The sequence below is a fragment of the Lygodium microphyllum genome, chromosome 26 (genome assembly GCF_053477565.2).
Source record: "Lygodium microphyllum isolate KBCC chromosome 26, Lygodium_microphyllum_v1.1.10, whole genome shotgun sequence".
In the NCBI taxonomy this organism is placed as follows: Eukaryota; Viridiplantae; Streptophyta; class Polypodiopsida; order Schizaeales; family Lygodiaceae; genus Lygodium; species Lygodium microphyllum.
Window position 1 is genome coordinate 25,848,937 of NC_141160.1, and position 23,865 is coordinate 25,872,801.

The 23,865-nt window shown below is 44.6% G+C and overlaps 1 protein-coding gene across 1 annotated transcript in view; it reads right to left on the reverse strand.

Annotated features, from left to right (window-relative positions):
• Positions 1 to 23,400, reverse strand: part of LOC148013070 (protein transport protein SEC23 E-like) — a 40,862-nt gene extending 17,462 nt beyond the window's left edge. Inside the window, exons 1-2 of the mRNA XM_087667564.1 lie at positions 22,032 to 23,400; positions 21,731 to 21,904 (exon numbers count right to left, since the gene is read on the reverse strand). Coding sequence (XP_087523690.1) covers positions 21,731 to 21,904; positions 22,032 to 22,763 — 906 coding nt within the window. The 5' untranslated portion in view covers positions 22,764 to 23,400. The remainder of the gene's footprint in view (positions 1 to 21,730; positions 21,905 to 22,031) is intronic.
• Between the last annotated feature and the right edge of the window lie 465 nt (positions 23,401 to 23,865).

Consider the following 23,865-nt stretch of genomic DNA (forward strand, 5'->3'; position numbering starts at 1 on the left):
GGGCATTTTTAGGGTTTGCGCCCATTTTAGGGTTTGCACCCATTTTAGGGTTAGGGTTAGGGTTTGTCCGTTGCCTATTTATAGGCAGCCCCCCTCCCCACTTGATCATTTGTCTTCTTGCAGATTCCGACACTCCTTCTCCCCCGTGGTGGTGCTGCCATCATCATCAGCCTGATCTGGTGCCCTCACTGACGCTGTGGGCTGCGTGCAGGGACTGATCAATCTCCTTCCGCCTTCCCGTTTGTATTCAGCATTCATTTCAGTCAGTGCAGATTTCTCTTCCTTATTTTCTGCTTTCTCTCTCTCTCTCCCTCCGTGTTCGTATTCCCTCTTCCGCAGCGCACTCTCACATGGTATCAGAGCCGAAGGAGAGTACACGGAGCTGAGTTTTACGCAGGAGAACACCCACAACTTTGCGTTTGCTGGTCAAGACATCTCCAACAGCTGAGGCGTCACCTTCTGCACCATCTTCTTGATCAAGGCGGCCTGTTTTGGTGTCATCTATTTGCGTTTGCTGCTGGCGTCATCCCCAACAGCCAAGGCGGCCCTTCCAAGAGGTCCCAAATATTTGTGTTTGCTGCTGGCGCCTTCTCCAGTGGCTGCCACGTCATCAACAACCTCTTCCTACTTGCGTTTTCAGCCAGGCGGCCTCCCCAACAGTTGGGCGACATCTTCCTTACTGGCGTTTTGAGGCAGGAGGCTGTTTTTCTATGGTGACTGCATCGTTAGCATTTGCGTTTGACATCATCCTTGCGTTCTGTGCAAGGTGGCCAGCTCAAGAGCTTCTGGTGTTTGTGTTTCGGCACCGGCAACCTTCCCTTGTTGTGTTTTGGTGTTTGCAGATATCGAAGATGTCTTCTCATCAGTTTACGGGCTTTGATGACTCAGATGACGAGCTTTTGTCTCGACACTCATCTGAACAGAGGCGTGATTTCTATCACAAGGACCGTCGTCCGGAGTCTATTCCTCTTTCCCGTCCCCCTTCTATTCATGTATCTCGGCGATCCCCTTCCAGTGGGCCGACGATGCAGCCTTTGGTACCCCCTGTACAGGTACCCGTACTTCCTCAGCTGCCCAAAGAGGACCGGTTGGATGGCTCCAACTTTTCTCTACGGTCCTGCAAGGTGGAGTGTATCTTGGACTCCTTCGATCTTTGGGAGCTTGTTTCTGTTCCTATTCCCTGGCCTCAGGTGGATCCCGCAGATGGGACATCTATGGATCGTGCAACCTTATGGGATCGGCTCAATTCTAGAGCCCGATCTTTCCTCTTTCTGAGTTTGCAAGATTCTGTCCTTGTTCATGTTCACAGATTGAAGACTGCAGCGGACGTGTGGAGAAAGCTCGCGTCTCTCTATCAACAGAAGACGTTTGCCCACCGGATATCTCTCGAAAAGAAGTTGCGGATGCTCGCTATTGATGATAGTCCTTCCATGAAGGACCACATCAACAGATTACAGGATATGAGGGATGAGCTTGCATCCCTCGGTCGGACGATATCTTCTGAAGACATGGCTATGATTCTTTTGACTCAGCTGCCATCGCCTCGGTTTGATGTCTTCTACACCAGCCTTCTTACATCGAGGACCCGTGAGAAGCTTCTATGGGAGGAGCTATCCCCGCTTGTCTTGGAGCATGACGAGCGCCTCAGAGAGGTCAGTGCTAGTGGATCCGACTCCACTAGAGCCTTTGTTACAGGTTCGGGAGGACAGAAGAAGAAGAAGAAGACGAAGTCAAAGGCTAAGCAGAAGGACAGTTCTTCAGGCTCTGACACAGATTCAGAGAGACCGAAGTGCCTACACTGTGGGAAAGGGACACATCCCGAGGAGAAATGCTGGAAGAAGTACCCTCACCTTCGTCTAGGCGCGACGGATGGATCTACATCGGAGCCTTCTTCTACCTCTACACCAGCTGTTATCCATGAGTCAGTGTTCCTTCATATCCATGCTTTGGAGGAGGATCCTTCTTCCGTGGCTGCAGTGTCTTCTGCGCAGCCTTGGTTAGTGGACAGTGGTGCTTTGAGTCATATGACTCCCCGAAATGATTTTTTACAGGATCTCCATCCATCAGAGGGTTCAGTCACTGTTGGTGACATTTTATCGGTGCCTATTAGTGGTGTTGGCACATTGCCTTTGTTTACCGACCGACCTTCGAGCTCCTTTTCACAGGCCCTACATGTTCCGGATTTGGGCCTTCCCCTCCTCTCAGTTTATGGCCTTATGAGACTTGGCACACGAGTGATCTTCACTGAGCATGCCGTTGTTATTGAGGATTCTCTTACAGGAGCTGTCTTATCTACAGGTTGGCAGGAGAGCGGGCTTTACAGGCTCCATTCCCCTTCTTTGATGCAGGGTCCTCCGAGGCAGTCTATTTCTACACCCGTTCCCGCTTGTGCACCTTCTATTCCACAGATTTCTTCCCATCCCCCACCTTCTCCTCCGGTGGTTCCCTCGTACCCCCCATCCCTTTCAGAGGGGGACGATCTCGGTGATGCGGCTGTGGATTCCCTGGCCCCTAGTGTTTTAGAGGGGGATTCCCAAGATCGTGAGAAGCTCCTTCAGCGGCAGTCTACATCGACGGACTTCATCGACATTGGCATTCCTCTTGCCACCCCAAGATCTATTTCCTCTTCGGCCTTCAGCCACATCCAGGATCTGAGAGGGGGTGTTAGCAGTCATATTCGTCATGCCTTGTCATCTCCTACCTGTGAGCCTCAGTCTGAGTCAGACGAGGACATTAGGAGCTCTGACATGTCTGTCATGTGTTATGATGGGGGAGGCTAGTCACTCTCGACTGGCTATCTTAGGTTGTGTATTTCTTTTTGGCCTCTTTTAGTGGGCAGCCACAGGCTGCCCAGCCATTTTTTGGTCACTGTTGTGGGGCGCCCATTTTAGGGCATTTTTAGGGTTTGCGCCCATTTTAGGGTTTGCGTCCATTTTAGGGTTAGGGTTAGGGTTTGTCCGTTGCCTATTTATAGGCAGCCCCCCTCCCCACTTGATCACTTGTCTTCTTGTAGATTCCAACACTCCTCCTCCCCCGTGGTGGTGCTGCCATCATCATCAGCCTGATCTGGTGCCCTCACTGACGCTGTGGGCTGCGTGCAGGGACTGATCAGTCTCCTTCCGCCTTCCCGTTTGTATTCAGCATTCATTTCAGTCAGTGCAGATTTCTCTTCCTTATTTTCTGCTTTCTCTCTCTCTCTCCCTCCGTGTTCGTATTCCCTCTTCCGCAGTGCACTCTCACAAAGCTTGCATTCCTTAATAGTAATTTGATGGAGGAGATCTATGTTGAACAGCCTTCTGTCTTTTCCTCATCTAATGGCAAAGTTTACAAGTTGAAGAAGGCCCTTTACAACCTCAAATAGGCTCTGCATGCTTGGAACGAGAAGATCAACTCGTTTCTCTAAGGGAAGTAAGGATATTGGCATTCCTCTATTGATCCCCAATTGTACATCCACACCTCGGTTGGAGGGCACGCACTCTTTGTGCTTTATGCGGATGATCTCATTTTGACAAATGACCATGCCAAGAAGATCAAGCAGACAACACAATGACTCCATGAGATGTTTGAGATGATGGATATGGGCCTTCTCCACTTTTTTAAAGGTCATGAGATTTGAAGACTTCGAGGGGGATTTTCATCTCCCAATATCGATATGTGCAAGAGCTTTTGACTACTTTTGAGATGAAGGGGTTATTAAAATATGCGACGATGCAAAGAGAGTAAGGTTTGCAGGGAAAAACACAAAGCGTTTATGGCAAACACTAAGAGAGAAGAGAAACTGAGAAACACAAAAGAACAAGATGATGAAGCATTGAATCATGTTATGTGAAGAAAAGCTAATACAACAAAGCCGAAGCCCAAGAGATGACTACACTATCCTACTTGAATCAAGTAGTAACACCTATAGGAAATTTGCACAAGGAAGGGAGTGAAACACAATCCTCCTTGTTGTGGACTATTGAAGTAACCTAAAGATGAAGGAAAGTTCTGGAGGGAGCAAAATGCAATCCTTGAATACCGTCTAAGAGGAAGAAGGAGATCACCAATTGTCGAGGGCGTGAACCGCAATCTTCAGAAGCTTGGAGTGCACCAAGGCCGCAAACACAAATACCAAAGGTCTCAAGGCAGTAAAACACTAAGTAGACATTGAGACCAAATACTTGTGTGCTGACACCAGATGTTGGGAGCTACAAACGCAAGGTAGAGGGGCTGCCAAACTGATGCCAGGTGGAAGAAGAGTGATGCCAAGTAAGAGGAGATGACGCCAAACAGTGAGGAAGCCCCCAAACTAAAAATCGCAAGTGAAGGTGGAGCCTAAAGGAGAAGGGTGTTGACGCCAAGCAAAGGGATGGCGACGCCAAGTGGTAGATGCTCCAAACGCAAGGCCTGATGCTATGGGAACAAGGTGCCTAAAACAGAGGGAGAAGATGGTGGAAGACAACCACGAACCACCCCAATGTCCACAAAAGGGTATGAGGGTAGCAAAAGGGCTAGAGAGAGAAGGAAAAGGTGTCTGATGATGAAAACAGAGTCACAAAGAGTGTGAGTGGTGCTGTGGAATGAATGGAGAGGTAGCCTATTTATAGGCCTCAACAATCCAAGGCGGTGTACCAATGAGTGGGTGCCCACTGATAAAGAGCCTAGAATGAGGGTGCCAGCCCTTTTTGGGGCTATCAATGCGTAACCCTAACTAATGTGGATACATGGAAGAAGTGGTTTCTCAATAAAGGTGTATGACTATTTCTATTCCCACAGATCCTACCTAGAAGGCTACAATCCATACAAATTCACTTGCGACAGATGCTACCTACTACACGCAATTGATTGGGTTGTTGATACAGCTCCTAAATACATAGATTGATTTGTGTTTTCTTGTACGTTTGCTTACAAGGTTCATGAGTGAACCCAATCTGATTCATTGGAAGATTGTTAGACAGATTTTGCAGTTTCTCCTAAGGGGAGGAGGGGCCACCCTAAGTATTTATTATCTAGCAAGTACAAGCAATTATGCCTTTGTTTTACACGGCTGGATGGATTTAGATTGGGCTAGAGTTGTTGATCACAGAAGGTCAACAACAGGATATTGCTTTACTTTGGGTGCAAGTGCTATATCTTAGAGTAGTACGAACACTCCGACAACATTCAGCTTGTCCCAATGGGCATGTACCTTTGCCAACTCTGCTTTCTCCAACAATGAAAGTTTTTAAATTGGACATCAAACGATCAATGGCCTCAATCACAAGCTCCACCAAATCATATGTCTCTTAAGTGGCAAGTATCATTACCCACTAAATGTGGTAGCTCTCCCCATCTAGCTTTTGGTCCTGTGGAATAGTCTATAGCATCAAGATCTTATGGTCCATGATAGCTTGAAACTCCATGTCAATTTCAAAAGACATGGTCACCTGAATAACCTGCACAAGAAAATGGGTAGTCACCTCTGATTGTGAAAGGCAACTTCCTCTTTTCTTCCGTTCATCCCAAACTTGCTCTTGAGTCGAAAGCTAAAGACTGCAAAGAATGAATGTTGATACTAAAGGCAGATATGTACAGGGGTTGTGTGAGTATAACCAGCCGGACATCTCTCTCAACTTGGACAAAATCTGAAGTGGCTGTGACTTGAGGGCAGGCCAGCCTAAATAGGCGAAAAATGATACAATAATCTGATCAGGTTGGCCTGGCTGACTGCTGCAATAAACAATAAAATTAAAACAAACTGCTGCGAAAATATGCAGCCTGCCACATGGCAAAATTGTCCGCCCTGCCTGCCCTGATCCGCCTTCCCAAATCACTGCCGAAACTTGGCAACTACCCAAAACTGCTGTCTGACGTGCTCCTGTATAATGCAATGCAGCACAAACTTGCCCAATCTGCCAAGCACATGCTTGCAACCATCCTAGAGGGGACCAAATATCTAACAATTGAGCCACCAAAGGGGAAGCCTTCCTTCTCTAATGAGCAGGAGCCATTTTTACCTAGTGAGGGGGATCCCTTTCCCAAACAAGTGCTTTACAGGTTCCAAAGGCCCCTAGGTCTCTTTCACAGCAAGATCAGCCCATTGTTATTCCATGATGGTTCACGCAACTTATGCAAGATCCAAGAGTCACTTCTTTTCCCAAGACAACAGCAAGCCCATGACGATCAAAGCCAAAATCCAAAAATAGCAAGGGCATTCACTATGTAAACTATGCCCTTTTATTACCGATCTTAGAGGATAGAGAGCTTCTTACCATTGAAGAGGCTCTAGCACATGATGTTTGGTGTCATGCTATGCAAGAGGAGCTCAATTCCATCAAAACATAATGAGACTTGGGAGTTTGTTCCGCATCCAAACAAGTGGAAAGTAATTGGGGTGAAGTGGGTCTATAAGACAAAATACTTGGCTAATGGCACCTTGGACAAGCGCAAAGCTAGGCTTGTTGCCAAGCATAGTTACCTGGAATGAGGAATGGGAACGGGAACACGATCCCCTAGAATGGAAGGAATGCCCAAGGTTAGGGGACGGTAAAAGGGAAACGGCACGTCTTAAGTGCCCCAAATAGCTCCCAAATGGCTCCAAATGCACCAAATATACCTTGCATGCCCCAAATGGCTCCAAATGCACCAAATATACCTTGCATGCCCCAAGTTGCCCAAATTCCTCGATAGCCCCCCAATGCTACAAATCTCTCAAATTTCCTTGAATGTCCCAAAATTGCCCCAAATTGCTCTCAATGCCCCAAAAATGCCACAAATTCCCAAATGCCCCGAATGTCCCTCTAATTGCCCCAATAACCCTCAATGCTCCAAATTGTCCCAAAAATCCCAAACTTGACTCAATTATCCCCATAGCTCCAAATTGCCCCAATTACCCCAACTTCCCTTGAAATTAAAAGATAAAAATGGTGATTACCTTGGAATTGAGGACATGACTGAAATTTGATTGCGATTTGCAAGAGTTGATGATACATGTGAATGTGGAATCTGCATGATTGGCTTGTGACTTGTCTTGACACTTTTGAGTCTTCAGCGAGAGACTAAGACACACACACACACACCTCTATGTGTGTGTGTGTGTGTGTGTGTGTGATTAATGGGTGCACATTACACAATGAAGATGGACGAATAGGTGACAGCAGAAGGAGCAGGACACAAGCAAGAAAAAAAATAGGAAAAAACATCAATTTTTTGCCAGCAATCCTAGAACGGCCATTCCAAACAAGGAATGAAAGAGGGACCAACAGAGAAGGGACATGGGAATGGCAAGGAACGTTCCTTGGCTGTTTCACCTCCTAAGAGGATTTGGAATGCGTTAGATCATTCCTACACACCGAAATGGCCATTCCCTGTTTCTATGTTGCCAAGGGTTTTGCACAAAGGACATGCTTGGATTACTTCGAGACCTTTACTCTGATAGCCACCATGTCTACTATTCACGCTATCTTGGCTCTTGCAACCCACGATCATTGGCATGTCTATCAAATGGACGTTAAGTCCTCCTTCTTGAATGGTGTCTTACAAGAGATTTATGTAGATCAACCTCCAAGCTTCCATGTGCCTAATAAGGAGGACCATGTCTATCCCTTGCAAAAGGCACTCTATGGCTCGATGCAAGCTCCTAAGGCTTGGCACCAATGTATTGATTGGTTCTTCCTTCCAAGTGGCTTCTAACAATCAGACCTATGAGACTGTGCAACAGAAAGAGGAAAGTGAACACGAAGAGGAGGAGGAGACAAAGAGAGAACACAGGAGAAAGGGAACAATGTGACTACAATGGCTAAGGTACAAGGCTACAACAATCAGCCCCAACACACAACTCTACACATCAATGTGGGTACCAAACAGTAGCAAGGGGATGAGAGAATGAGGAGGGCTGGTTGATCACAAAGAATCAATGATGTATAATGAAAGTGGGAGGGCATATAGGCAAAAAGTGGCAAAACCCTAAATAGGGGAAAAACCCTAAAACAACCAAAAGTGCTAGAAGAGAAATGCACTAACGTGCCCTCCATCTAAAGTGTCTAAAACACATAAAATGACTGACAAAGACAATGTCAAAGTTCCTAATGCCCTCATCTAGCTCAGACTGAGACTCACAGGCAGGAGGTGACCACACAAGACACACGTCTATTAACACCCCCTCTCAAATCATGGATACGGTAGAAGGCCAAAGGAGATACAAATCTGAGGGTGCCAAGAAGAATGCCAATGCGGATGAAGTCTGTTGATGAAGAAAGCCAACCAAGTACCAAAACGTCCTCTCTATAGAAAAATCTAATCGAACGGAAAGCCACCAAAGGGCAAAGGATACAGAGAGGCCTCGAATGGATCACGCCTAAAAACTCTAGTCGGGGATGGGTGAGCCAAACCTCTAACCCAACTATGAGACGATAGCAAGGAACTATCAAAGGTGCCATAAGCTTCATAGAAACAACAGGGACCAAGGGCGACTGGTCTTGGTCATTGGGCGGTCATTGGGCGTTCACACACCAAGGCACAAAGCCAAATTTTCCCCAAGAAATTGGGGCTTTTCTCAAATTTGAGGACTTTAATGCAGAAGTGGACAATCTGACTCAAAAATTGCGAAATCAGTGCACAATTGCCCATGAAATTTCGAGGCTTTTCACATTTCAGTGAAATTTCTTCAATTTCAGTGAAATTTGTACACACCGGACCCGAAGAAATTTGGGGCTTTTGCAGAATTTCATCAATTTGTGCAAGAATTGCTTGGTATATGCACTTGAATACTTGAATTGATACAATTTAAACAGATTATCCTCTAAAACTTTGGGGCTTTTGACCCAATTTGTCAAATTTGTGCTCGAGAATGCCTTTGGAGTAAAAATTGCAATGAAATTTTGGGGATTTCACATGTAACTGTTGGTTTGGTCTCTAATTGTGTCAGAAATTGCTTGAGGAGTGCAGCAAACGACATTTTTTAATTCTGAAAATTCATTTGCAGATCTGAAATTTCTGCAATCTTGGAATTTTCATTGCTGGTTGGTACTCTTGTGCACTGTGGTCATTTGTGTCATATTTGGGCTTGCCTTTGGTGACTGGTTAGTCAATTTGGGAGTGCAAATTATGGCTGGAAACAATGACAGCGGTAATCTTTTGCACATTAAGAAGCTTGAGGGTGCCCATAGTTTTGCAATCTGGCAGAAACAATGCTACAATGTCTTGGTGAAGAAGAAACATGTAAAGCCCATCAAAACAAAGGGAATCAAACCAACAAACATGGAACAAGACGAGTGGGATGACTTGGACGAGCTTGCTCGCTCTACCATTGAGCTCTCAGTGTCAAACAACTTGCTCTTCAACATTGAGAAGCTCAATTTAGCATATGCAATGTGGCAAAGGCTTGAAGAATTGTATACTCAGAAAAGTGCAGCCAGCAAGGTTTATTGGCTGAAAAAACTGATGGACTTTCGCATGAAAGAGGGTACAGACATGTTTGTACATTTGAATGAGTTTAACTCAATTTTTAGTTAGCTGATTGCTTTGGATTTCCATACTGATGAAGAGTTCAAAGCTACCTTCTTGATATACACTCTACCTGAAAGTTGGGATACTTTCAGGACAACTTTGAGTAATTTGAATGCTCAGCTGTTATACTCTGATGTGGAGAGTTCTTTGCTGATGGAAGAACTCAATAGGCAGAATAACTCAGCAAACAAGTCTTCAAATGCATTACACACTAGAGGTAGATTTCAGCATAAGAGCAATTATGAAAACAAAGCATGCAGCAAATCTCGAGGAAATAATGTGGAGTGCCATCATTATGGCAAAAAGGAGCACTACAAAAGAGATTGCTTTCAACTGAAGAAAGAGAAGGGTAAAAACAAAAACAATGAAGCCAACAAGGCTGAAAACAAGAATAGCCAGCCTGTCAAAAAGAGCAATGTGAAAATAAAAGAGGTTAATGTAGTCACTCATGATAGCAATAGTGATGGTGATGTACTTCTAGCTTCTTTTTTGGATGCACATGCATTGATTGCAAATTCTGAAGATGATATTCACACTTGGATACTTGATTTAGGTGCATCCTTTCATGTCACACCACATCACGAGTGGTTCTCTCACTACAATGGTGTAGTGCATGGTGTTGTCCACTTAGGGGATAACTATGAATGTAAAATTGCAAGCATTGGCAATGCGAAACTGGAAATTCAGCATGGCTTTGTCTTTGTTTTGCATAATGTGAGACATGTACCTCAGCTCAAGAAGAGCTTGATAAGTATAAGGCAACTAGATGATGAAGGCTATCACACCACCTTTGGGGGATAGCAAATGGAAAATATATAAGGGCTCCCGCATTGTTGCCAAGGGGTCCAAAAGTGATACTATGTATCCTCTGCATGTATCCAGTGTGCCTGACCATGTTGTCTCCATAACTGAGCAACCAAGTGTTTCTTTGTGGCATAGCCGGTTGGGATACATGAGTCAATTTGGAATAAAAGTGCTCTCTCGTTTGGGTTATTTACCATCTTTAAGGTATACTGATTTGAACAGTGTGATCATTGCATTTATGGTAAACATGCTCAAATGTCACACAAAAAATCTCTCTAAAGTCTTCACCCTTAGAGTTAGTACATTCAGATATATGTCTTTAGGGAGGGAAGAAGTATTTTATTACCTTTGTTGATGACGCCATACGCAAACTTTGGGTTTATCCAATCCATCACAAAGACGATGCTTGGATAAATTTTAAAAAATTATTGGCCCTTGCTGAAAATCAGACCAGCAAGGTGTGAAAATGCCTTCGCTCTAACAATGGTGGGAAATATGTATCCAAAGCCTTTCAAGACTTTTGTGACAGCAAAGGGATTAAAAGGGAGCTTACTACTCCTCATAATCCGCCCCAAAATGGTGTTGTAGAGCGCCCATGGTTTTTGGGCAAAGGCTATTATGACAGCTCTACACTTGATTAATCGGTCACCAAACAAGTTTTTGTGGGGGGGGAGGGGAGTTCCCCAAGAAGCGTGGTCAGACAAGCCACCTTCGTATGCACACTTCAAAGTGTTTGGCTGCGAGCCATTTATGCACATATGCAAGGAAGAACACAGTAAACTTGAGCCAAAGTCTTATAAATAAATTTTCCTAGGATATGATAATGAAGGTGAAATGGGGTATAGATTATAGGATCCCGAAAAAAGAAAAGAAGTACGCAGCAATGATGTTATCTTCCAAGAAGATCACATGCATAAACAGCTTGAAAGAAAAGAGAAGGTCCGAAGGGTTGTATTCCGGGAAGATGTACCGATAGGATAGCAAAGAATGCCCATTAGACAACAGCTAATACCTACTGGAAATGTCCCTGAAATTGTAGGGAATGATGCTGAAAATGATCAGCAGGATATTGCCCATGATGTCCCACAAATTCAGTAAGAACATGTGCACCTGGAACAACCTAAACCTGTTATACAGCAAGTTGTACCTGCAGAACAACAAGCTGTTAATGCAGATTTACAAGCTGAACAGCCAGCAAATATTGACCACTGGGTTCGTAGGTCGACCAGAGTGCAAAACAGCCAAATAGATTTGTTCCTGGAGTAAACTATGTGGCTGATTACATCATGTTAACAAATTGTGATGAACTGTCATGCTTCCAGGAAGCAATAGACATACAGGATAGTAAGAAATGACAAAAAGCAATGCTATCAAAGATGGAATCTCTCATGAAGAATGGCACTTGGGATATGGTACATTTGCCAAAAGGACAAAAAGTGCTACCCTGCAAATAGGTTTACAAAATGAAAGTCACTTCTAGTTCTTTGCCCAAGTACAAGGCATGCTTGGTTGCTAAAGGGTACAAGCAAGAACATGGAATTGATTTTGATGAAATGTTTTCTCCTGTAGTCAAAATGACTACTTTGCGAACCATCTTGGGCTTGGTTGCATCTGAGGGCATGGAACTCATACAGATGGATGTAAAAATTACCTTCTTACATGGTGATCTGCATGAGGAGATAGACCGTCTAATATCTCGGTTTCCAGGTGGGACTCGACATTACCCCAACCCAACAATTCCTCCCAATACTTGACTCCATCAGGAGAAAGCTAACCTACTCAAGCACAGTCCAACTCTCCCTGACAGAAAGGTTTCTAATAATCAACAAAGTCCTCTTGGAGATAACTTGGTACAATGCTTCTTGCTAGTGTTTCTCCTTGTTATGTGTGGGACAACTACACTGCCTTTTGTGCGGAATTTTCTCTGGATATATGCAGCAACTTTATGGTTTTGTTGCAAAGGGAAAAGAGCACATGGTATGTAAACTCAACAAAAGTCTGTATGGCTGAAGCACGCACCACACGAATGGTATCACAAATTTAACACATTCATATAATCTCACAGATTTCATCATTCTCAAGTTAATCACTACTTATATACCAAGGCGGCAGCTGATGGCAGCCTTATTCTCTTGGTATTGTATGTGGATGACATGCTAATTGCACGCAAGGATGTTCATGCCTTGGACTCCTTGAAGCTGAGTCTACACAATAGCTTTGATATGAAAGATCTTAGTGAGGCAAATCACATTCTTGGCATATGCATACTCAGAGACAGATCGAAGGGTCTTCTTTATCAATCACAACAGGAGTATATTACAAAAGTTTTGTAACGTTTCAGTATGGAGGGGGGGAAAGCTATTAGTGTACCATTGTCTCCATATGTGAAACATAGTGCAAATTACAGCCCTACATCAAATGATGGTAAGGCTGAAATAGCCAAGATACCTTATGCTTCAGTTGTTGGTAGCTTGATGTATGCTATGGTTGTTACACGTCCTGACATTGCATTTCCGGTGGGAATTGTTAGCAGATACATGGCATTTCCTGGCAAAAAGCATTGGGAAGTAATGAAGGGTATCATGAGATACCTTAAGGGCACAAAGGATTTGTGTATCTGCTTTGGTAAGCAAAAGTAATCTCTTGTTGGTTTCATTGATGCAGACTATGCTAGCCATCCTGACTACAAGAAGTCTACTTCAGGATATGTGTTTATGTTCACAAGAGGAGCAGTCTCTTGGATATCTAAGCTGCAAAAGTATGTTGCACTATCTACTACAGAGGCAAAATATGTGGCTGCCACAAAGGCTTGCAAAGAAGCTTTATGGCTTTCACGTCTAGTGATAGAGCTTGGGATTACAGAGGTTTCTATCCTCCACTGTGACAGTCAGAGAGTGCTATCATGCTAGCACGAAATCCTGTCTTTCACGAAAAGACAAAGCACATACACATAAAGTATCATTTTATCAGGGATGTACTTGACAACAAAGGCATTGAGCTTGTCAAGGTTCATACCATTGATAATCATCCAGACCTTATGAAGGGTCTTCCAGTCGAGCAATTTGCTCATTGCCACCAGATAATCAGGGTTGGATAGTATATGTGTCTTTCAGCTTTGTACATACATACACTTAATTTATTCTTTCCTCTACCTTCAAGCATGTTGCCTTTAAGTGGGAGGTTGTTGGAAATAAAGGCTCACGGTGCCTTTTACCGTGTTCGAGTGTGAACGAACCCTTTCACTTTTGTACTTTATATATATTCAAAACCTAAAATGTGGTACACAAGTCTTTGTACCAAACATCAAGTGTCATGCTCACTCCCTCACTCTATTGTTCTCAACTCTTTGCACCTTCACTCTCAACTTAGTTCTCAAACAAACCTGCACAACACCAACCTGTCACAAAAGTAACTCTCATAGAAGAATCCTCAACAAAGACAGCCGGCTCAATGAAGACAACATGGGTCCACAGTCTAGGAAGGCCAAAAACTGAGAGAAGATGAAACTTCAAGTCCGAAACATATAAGGCCACTATAAGTCACCTGCAATAAGTCACCTTGGGAAGTCATAGGACTCAATGCACCACTATCAATGAGCCAAGGCTACTTAGGAGACCAGGCAATCAAAGAAGGCTCCTCCAATAAATGAGTAGAAACACTAACTCCATGGTAATAGTGGATGACAAAAAAAAAGATAGACGAAGGCTCCATCCACCCTTTGCTCCTGAATGAAGGTGAGGCTATATCCTCCAACACTGCTCCTTGAAGTGCCAAGTCTTCCCACAATGAGAACATCTCGATATCTTCCATGCTTTCCCACAAAATTTGTATTAGAGTCGAAAGATGACTCCAACTTCTTTCTCTTCCCTTGGCTTCTCCTATACCTGAAGATAAAGCTGCATAAGCACTGCCATGTGATACAGCCTTTGCAAGAATCTAACTCACTATGGTGCGCATCTTGCTCATGCACAAATGGAACCAACTCCTCCCAAATGTGAGACTCTTGTCAAAAGACGACGTACCAGCGAGACAGTAGGGTTTGCGGGGAGGAACATAGAGTGAACTTGGCAAGCATAGAAAAGAAGAGAAGAGAGAAGAAACTCTGATGAATGGAAATGAAGATCTAAATCATGGAGAGAATGTGATACAAGGGAACAAGGGTGCCATAGCACAAAGAAGATAATGAAGATAGCCACAAACCACGAACCGCAATGTCCTCCGTAAGGGGTGTGAGTGCAGTGGAGAGGCTGGAGAGAAGGTGACCGACTGAATGAATCAGCCGCCGTAAAGAATGAGTGACAGGGGCAACCTATAAATAGGCAAGAGACTTTCTAGGGTGGCGCCCGGACAGAGGACGCCAGCTGTCTAGGGTGGCGCCCCACTGTGGGCGCCCATCCCCTTTTTCGGGCTATCCACTGTGAAACCCTAAACGCAAAACACAAAACTACAGGTGAAGGGTTTCTCAACAACTCTCAGCTATAAGAAGAAGTGAAAAAACTGGTGTAGAACACATCATATGTCGGTGATAGAAGATGCGAGAGAAGTGTCATAGCTAGGTCCGCCAAAGAAATCTCCACACCAAGGAATAAAAGCTCATCCTGAATCTCCTCCATCCTGTGGATGTGATCTGTCATCATAAAGAAATTTGCGAAAGGAAGTTGTCGTAGCTTCAACTCAAGAGATAATCAAATGCCCACATGTCTTGATCTGAAAGAGAGATGCCAATCTCCTCCAAATCTTCACGGTGGTGCAGATATGTCTAACATGCACAAGCACAAAATCTATACAACTCAAAAGGAGAAAAGAGCAAGCCTTGGCATTCAACCAATCCTATAAAGTTGTCGAATCTAAGGTCACATCATTATAAGGATCCATGGTAGGTCAGGGCATAGGGACAATAGCAAAATCCAAAAGGTCACAGTCATTAAAGAGACGCTTCATGTGGCATGACCATAGAAGGTAATTCGTTCCATCTAGCTTGTCAAATGCAAATAGAGAGGATGGGACAAGCACTTGCTCAAGAGATGCCATCAATGCCAATTGGGGACTGGAAACCCCAAAAGAAAATAGCGGGACAGAGTGATAGGATGGTGGTCGGTTTGAACAATCCCGAACCACGCAATCCCCCATAGCATGCACATCAACCATAGATGTCCTCCAATAAAGTACCTGCAAAGAAGATGCTGCCATTAGAAAGAAAACAACCAATAAGAGGTGTTCTTTAGACAATCGGGGTTCCATTGGGCCACCGTACAGAAGAAGAAAAACAAAGACACAATTGACAAGTGTTATCTTATGCCAAAAGGAACACACAATGCCAAGAAAAGAGGGCTGGTTGCTGTAAACGCGAATATCCAACCAAGAAGAGAGAGAAAGAAAACTCATCTCACGCTGCCCAACACAAGTGGTTGCGAAGGTCAAGAGACCCAACCCAGTGATAATACAGCAATTAACAAATCTGTCCAAGCATATAACCTGCAGAAAAACAGCCCAAAAAGGACTGCAGATAGGCCACCCTGGGCTGATTAGACACCATCGAACCTGAAAGGCTACCGCCAGCTCACAAAGGTGCCACCCCAAGACAGATTGAAGCTGCCCAGCCTGCAAAAGCCACCCGGGTGCAGGAATAACACCATCTAGCCTGTTAGAAGCTGCCTAAGGACAAAAACGAAAATCAGCCCTAGTAAACGCAGCAATAAAGGGCTGAAAACAGGCCGCCCTACTCTGTTTGACTCCAAACACAAGGTCTGCAGCACCTGTAGAAAGCACCCAGCAAGTTTTGTCATGGACAGCACGCTCCTCTTCAAAATCTCCGGCTTCCACACATGGCTCTAATACCATGTGAGTGTTAGCAGAGTATTTGTCAGCTCATGTGTGAGTCTGAGCTTGATCTGGGCTGGGCATTTTTATTAGGTATTTTAGGTTTTTTCTGGTGTGGCATTTTATGCCAGTGGAGCATTTTATACACCAGTCGGCCAGCATTAAATGCTGTCCGACCAGCATTATTGCTCCCCACTTTTTCAGCCTATTTATACTCAGTGGCTCCTCCTCAGTCAATCACTTCATTTCACCATCTGCAGACTCTGTGGAGAGAGGAGCCAGTGCCAGTGCCCACGCAGCCAGTGACTCACTGTTGTATGCGACTGTCTCGTGTTCAAATATATGGATTCCATTTCCCGTGCATACATCTGAGTTCTCATCTGTATCGTTTTCTTTTCTTTTCTCTTTTTGTCTTGTGTTTCAGCAGTTTATTTCAGCACATGTTTATGCTTCCACCGCTGCTCCACTTCTAACATGGTATCAATTTTCAGGATTTGTGTTTCTGCTGTGTTTTCTTGCTGATTTCAGGACTGTTTTGTACCCCTGCTGATCAGACGACTGCTGTCGCAGCCAGGCGACCTGTTTTGGGGCTGTTTTCAGCCTGCGTTTTTTGCAGTTTTGCCATCGCCTGCTGCCTACGCACCCTCTACTACCTGCGTTTTTCATCTGCAACTGCTGGCGACAGTTTTCTACCTGTTTTTCTCCAGTTTACAACCTACATTTTGCTGATTCAGCGTCTCTCGTGGCTGGGTGACTGTTAATTCAGGCCGTTTTTGCTGTTTTTGACTGATTTTTTAACTTTCTGCAGCAGATTTTGTCTTCTATTGATCAGATTTTGGGTTCTATTGCATGTGAACTCTCATTTTCTGTAGTCTGTGCTTGTGTTTTGGCTGTGTTTCCTCTCTAAATTCCATCTCTTCTCTACTTCTCTTCTTATCCTCTCCATATGGCTCCTCCGTGCACTTCCACTGATGATAAGTTACATGGACCTGATTATCTCACATGGAGTGCTGTCATGAAAGCTTGGTTTGTGCAGAAGCAGCTATGGTACATCGTATGTGGAGCTATTGCTCGACCTCTCCGTCCTTTTCCTCTTCCTGAAGACTTTGATGAGGACAACCATGAGGAAGCGGTGCTCACATGGGACTCGGACGATGCCCGTGCTTACTCGGCGTTGCTTCGGTGTATTTCTAAAGCGGTCTTACCGGCGGTTACCTCCTGTAGGACATCTCCTGAAGTATGGCAGAAGTTGCAGCAGATGTACGAGGCACCTTCCACCATGCGGGCCGTCACACTTTATGGCCAGCTCCAACAGATGAAGTTTGAGCCGAAAGATACTATTCAGTCTTTTCTTCTTCGTGTTACGCAGGTACAGGACCAGCTTCGGCACATGCAATCTGCTCTTCCCGAGGTGCATCTTGTCAGGACGGTCCTCTACAAGCTCCCCCCGGAGTTTGATGGAGTGGCCAATGCTTTGCGGGCGCAGACATCATCGACTCCTGTCAGTTTTACACATATGACCTCGATACTTCTTGAGCATGAGGCATCCTTGAGATTACAGGGGCGGCTTCCGGCACATTATGGAGGTGAGGCTTATGTAGCTTCAGAGAGGGGTAACGGAAAGACGAAGTCAAAGGCCCAGTGTTACCACTGTGGCAAGAAGGGACATTTGCGGAAGGACTGCAAGAAGTTAGCGGCTTCCAGGAAGAAGGAGCAGAAGACGAAGCGGGATGCTGACTCTACCGATGAGTCCTCTCCTTCATCAGACTCCGACTCCGATCCTCCGACCAAGGTGAAGTCCAAGGCGCGGAAGGGATCCTCTTCTTCGGATCGCGGGAAGGGCTTGGTGGCCCCTTCCTCGGCTGCTTTCTAGTGGTGGTGATGAGGTCATCCCTCACGACTCTCTTGTGCCAGAGAGGGAGTGTGAGCGGATGTTCAGATGGGGCAGCCGCGCCTCATCTATATTTTTATACAGGTGCACAGGTTCCAGAGAGGGACGTCCCTGACGCATCGACTTCAGTCTGGCGGAATCAAATCCTGAAGCTGGAATTGACATCCAGGTTCATGCTGAGCTGATTATCTAAGAGAGAGCGGGAGGCTTTCGTCTGGAGCTCACATGAGGGGACACTTTGGCGGTTTGGCCAAAGGCAGGGAATCCATGGTCACCTATGTTCAGAGGCATTTTTGACAGGCTGGTCTTGTATGCTACTGCGAGACATTGGTGATGGACACAGAGACATACTATGATCTTCTCTATTTTCAGGTGTTTGGTACGATCGACATCGACATCAGGTTCTCTCCGAGGCACCTTGGTGGTGGCTTGATCACCCACTGCTTGGGTATCCATGGTTCTACTTGGTGGTTCTATGTTGTATAGTTTCTGATCCCTTTTCATTGTACTATTGTATTGTATCAGATCACTCATGATCTGAGAGAGGGTGTTAGCAGAGTATTTGTCAGCTCATGTGTGAGTCTGAGCTTGATCTGGGCTGGGCATTTTTATTAGGTATTTTAGGTTTTTTCTGGTGTGGCATTTTATGCCAGTGGAGCATTTTATACACCAGTCGGCCAGCATTAAATGCTGTCCGACCAGCATTATTGCTCCCCACTTTTTCAGCCTATTTATACTCAGTGGCTCCTCCTCGGTCAATCACTTCATTTCACCATCTGCAGACTCTGTGGAGAGAGGAGCCAGTGCCAGTGCCCACGCAGCCAGTGACTCACTGTTGTATGCGACTGTCTCGTGTTCAGATATATGGATTCCATTTCCCGTGCATACATCTGAGTTCTCATCTGTATCGTTTTCTTTTCTTTTCTCTTTTTGTCTTGTGTTTCAGCAGTTTATTTCAGCACATGTTTATGCTTCCATCGCTGCTCCACTTCTGACAGTGAGAGTGTGCAACAAAAAGAGGAAAGTAAACATGGAGAGGAGACAAAGAGATAACACGAGAGAGAAGGAACAATGTGACTGCAATGGCTGAAGATACAAAGCTGCAACAGTCAACCCAATCAACCCCAACACACAGCTCTACGTGTTAGTGTGGGTGCCAGACAGTAGCAGGGAGGAAGGCTGGCTGATCACAAAGGATCAATGATGGATAATGAAAGTGGAAGGGCAAGCCACCTATATACAAGCAAAAAGTGGCATAACCCTAAATAGGGAGAATGACCCTAAAAACAGCCAAAAGTACACAAAAAGAAATGCACTAATGTTACCTCCATCTAAACTTTAAAGTGTCTAAAAGTTAAACACATAAAATGACACACAAAGACAATGTCAAAGCTCCTAATGTCCTCATCTAACTCAGACTGAGGCTCATAGGGAAGAGATGACCACACAAGACACACAACTATTAACAAAACCATGATCCCAACCTTTACTATCAATGAGAGAGTCAACTTTCTATCTTGGTCAATCTTGTGGATGGTCTAATCATTACAAGTGGCCACTCCCAAGAGGCAAATCATACGTGCAGATTGGAGATCTAACAGATAAACAAAGGTACATCTCTAAGCTTCTCTCGGAGATTGGTACAGATCAATGTAAGCCCATTTCATGCCCCATGGACCCAAAGTCCAAATTGTCTATTATCAGAGATCCCCTTCCAAATGCCACTCATTGTAGGTCCCTTGTTAACTCTTTGATCTAGTTCATTCATGCAAGGTCAAACATGTCCTATGTAGTGGCATTTTTGTCTTCTTTTATGAAAATCCCTTGCAAGCTCACTGAAGAGCCGTTTTGTGCATCTTGCACTATTTACAAGAGGTGAGATCCTACATGATCGTGTACAGAGAGGGAGCCACTCTAGCAAGTTCAAGTGACTTAGATTGGGCTGGAGACATCCACACTCCATGCTCCACTACAAGCTACACTTTGTCCCTTAGATCAGAAGCTATCTCACGAAGTAACAAGAAGCAACCTACCATGGCCTTATCTTTTGCAAAGGCTGAGTATCATGTCCTCTGCTCTACCACTCAAGATGCAATTAGGCATGAGATTGACTTCCCATAGATTAGGAAGCTATTTCATGGAGTATCGTGTCCTCTGCTCTACCACTCAAGATGCAGTTAGGCATGAGATGCTCCAATACAGGCTACGCTTTGTCCCTTAGATCGGAAGCTATCTCAAGGAGTAACAAGAAGCAACCTACCATGGCCTTATCTTTTGCAAAGGCTGAGTATCATGTCCTCTGCTCTACCACTCAAGATGCAATTGGGCATGAGATTGACTTCCCATAGATAGGACCCACAAAGCTACGCATGGATAACCAATGTGCCCTCGCTCTCACGTAGAACACCATGTTTCATGCCCACACAAAACACACAGAGGTTTTGGATCGTGGATTTCAAACTAGCTCAGCATTCTATAGTCCCATGGAGGGCAGGGCATTGCAATAAATCTCTTCACAAAGCCTCTATCTATGCTTCATCGTATAAGGTTGTTGGGTCTTCAACACTCCCTAGGATTTGAGACAAGGTGTTAGCTTGTTTTATTTCATGTTGGTCATCTCCTGGTTGTGAGCTCCATCAAAGTCAAACGGAGATGGAGAAGCTCGAATTGTTTCCAGCCCTTTCGTTATTGCACATTTCAGTTTTAGACTGTTTGTGAGTTGGTTACACTACCTACCACTATTCTAGGCCAGTGCATATCAGTTTTTATGCTGCCCCAGTTCATGTTCACACGCGTGGAGACTCGCGATCCAGTTTGGGGCGGGTGGCTGCAGTTATCTACCAGGCAGCAGTCAGCCCATTATGGACAGTCAGCCAGCTTGGGACTGCCTCCCCTATTTAAGGCAACCCCCCCCCCCCCCCAACTTGGCAGTATTCATCTCTTACAGGTTTAGCACTCTCTCCATCGTCCAGTGCATTCCTCCGTCATCAGCCTGATCCAGTGCCCTCACTAACACTTCGGGCTGCATGCGGGGACTGACCAGTCCACATTGTATTCAGCATTCCATTTTCAAATCACTGCAGTTCTTTCTTTCTATTTTCTGCATTCATATCAGTCTCTCTCTTCCCTTCTTTCTCTGCCTTCATGTTCTTCTTCCATTGCACACTATCACAGATCTAAACCTGATCTCAGTGTGAAAAGGTCTTCTCTAGAAGCATTGACAAAATTTCCCCATTGTTATCTGCAGATAGATTGAATCTCATCATCATTATCCACAAACCACATGTTGCTTCTATTACAAAACCTTCTCATAAACAAGCTTCAATACCTTTCAAAAGAAATGCTGGCTAAGTGTTTCACAATACTTTATGTTTCATACTACTATGCTAGTTTTGTGGCCACTATGGGCACTATCTTTATATCATGTGCATTGTGTCAATATTCGAAATTAGTTCCAATGTTAAAAGCCACTTCTCTCTTCCACAGTACACCAAACCATGAGAGCCGCAAGTAACAAATATAAAGACAACACTGTTAACAATGATTGAGTCAGTTATAATTTACTCCAGCAATGCTGAAGTAAGCAGAAGGATATTGCCTGTGTGGCCATTTTCAGTTTTACCATGACCATGGGCATTACATTTTGTCACTTGTTTTCCAAAAAAGCAAGCAGACTGACATCCCCTAATGGATGCAAAATCAAGGGACATGAAACCTATATTTGAAAAAAACTTTGGAAAAAAAGCATACCGTGCCTGGACCTTCAGTACAGGGACCTCCCAAGAATGCCATGATACGAGCTCCTGTGCCAGGAACACATGCTCCTAACAAACCAGCTGCAACTGTAAGAGCCATACCAGTACAGCGCATGGGCCTTTGTGCTGCTTGAACAGGCCAAGCATCTCTTTGCAATTCATCCAGCAGCTGTTAAAAACACAAAACTATGATTTACTGTTTAGTGAAGCATAAGTTGAAAGTCAAGACACTGTGTACTCACAGTATGCAGCACTAACTAGTAAAGCTTGACAAAGATGCAGAAAAGGAAACTCACCGTTGTCAGGCTGAATTCACATTCTGATGCAGGCATAAGAAAACGGTTTATAGCATTGACAAATGTACCATCCCGCCCAGTAGCAAGACCAGGTTGCAGGCCCTTCTGCTGAAAGGCTCGACGAGAAGGTGAAAGGCCTAATTGATCCAGGATTGTCTCCTTATTGATCTCTTTGGATCCTCTGAAGACAAAAGTTTTTGGCATGTCCACAAAACCAAGTTCGTGAACATGTACTTGCGTCCCAAAGGTTACAATGCCAACTAATGCATGCTCAGGGAGCAGCTCAATGGCCTGCTTCAGAGCGGTCTTCAAAAACACAAGCTCTTCTTCAATTAAGCAAGTATCAAGTACAAACAGGAAAACTGGAGGCAATGCTCTATCTGCAGGAGGAGCATATTCAGCAGTAGAATACTGCTGGAAAAGTTCAGGAGGAAGATTGTTTTCTGAGATGTGGTGATAGTGCTGGGGGAAGTGGTTCCTCTGAAAGCAAAATGGACATCCCCAGAGCTTACCAACAAAATCTGGCTGTACATAAGGGCATAAAAACGCTGTGCAGGTTTTGCAGCGCAAAGGTGGGTACGGCAGTGGTTGCTTCTCTGTATAAAGGCGAAGCGGTGTGTAAACTGCAGCCAGAGGCACAACACATTTGCTTGCTTCGACTTTAGAACTTGGCCAATAATTGAAAGTAAACCTGACACCATCCTGGGCCTCTATATCAGCAAAATCAGCCATTGTGTCTGATCTTTGTAATGGTAACCAATCTGTTGATGTGTTCGGTCAATGGCTGTACCACAAAATCCTGCAATATAACCCTAAGCTGCAGAGAACGGACTCCTGTAAGCCCTCTCAACACGATCCAAAAAAAAAAAAACACTGCTCTAGGTTGTCCTGTTCCTCTTCGATCAGGTATGATACATCAGCAGATGGAAACTGGATCAAAAATGGTGGAAAAGGGCCTCAATTTCTACAAGGCAAGCTCTCCCCTGGTGGATCGATCCAATGTCAAAAATGCTACTGAGGCAACCTGCGTTCACTGCTACAAATTCACAGCAATCCAGTTCGGAAAATTTTCCAAAACCGAGGATAAGCTTGTGGGGAATATCAGGCGACGCAAATCGAGGAGAGCTCCAAAGGGATCCAATGGATGTTCCCCTTCCCGGCAGGTCGCCAATAATGCGGCTTTCTGTTAATCCTCTGGCAGCAGCAGAAGGGATACCTTGTCGAAGCCGGAGAGACGAGATGCGCCACAACGGAAGGGTGGATCTGAAGGAGTCCTGCTCTCTCTATCTCTCTCTCTCTCTCAGAGCTCCGAAGAAGAGCAGGATCCAGAAGGAGTAAGAGGTGGAAGAGAAGGTAGATGAACCATATGAGAGAGAAAGAGAGAGGAGCATTCACATCGCCGTAAAAAAAATTTTGCCCATTGTTTTTCTCTTACCTGCTTTCTCGTTGTTTTTTTTTAATATGCGAAAAGTATAGTAGAGAAAGAAATATTTAGATCATCCAAAAAAAGACACGAGACACTGACTCAAGCTGGTTACATACCAAATTGAGGATGCCCACCCAGCGTGCAATCTTTGACACTAGGTGCAAACATGGGTACAAAGCTTTTACATACCAAAATGACATATTTTTCAAAAAAATATATTTTTTTTAAATTGGTCGCAAGTACAAAAAGTACACCCTTGTCCATTACTTTGCAAATTGGGAAGGGGCAACTTCCCGTCCAAAAGTGGGCAAGGAATTCACATGTTTAACAAGTAAACAACAAGTCATGTCCTCTCCAATGTGTAAAGGACTGCGGACGCCCAACCCCTAAAGAAGTATTTTGATTGGT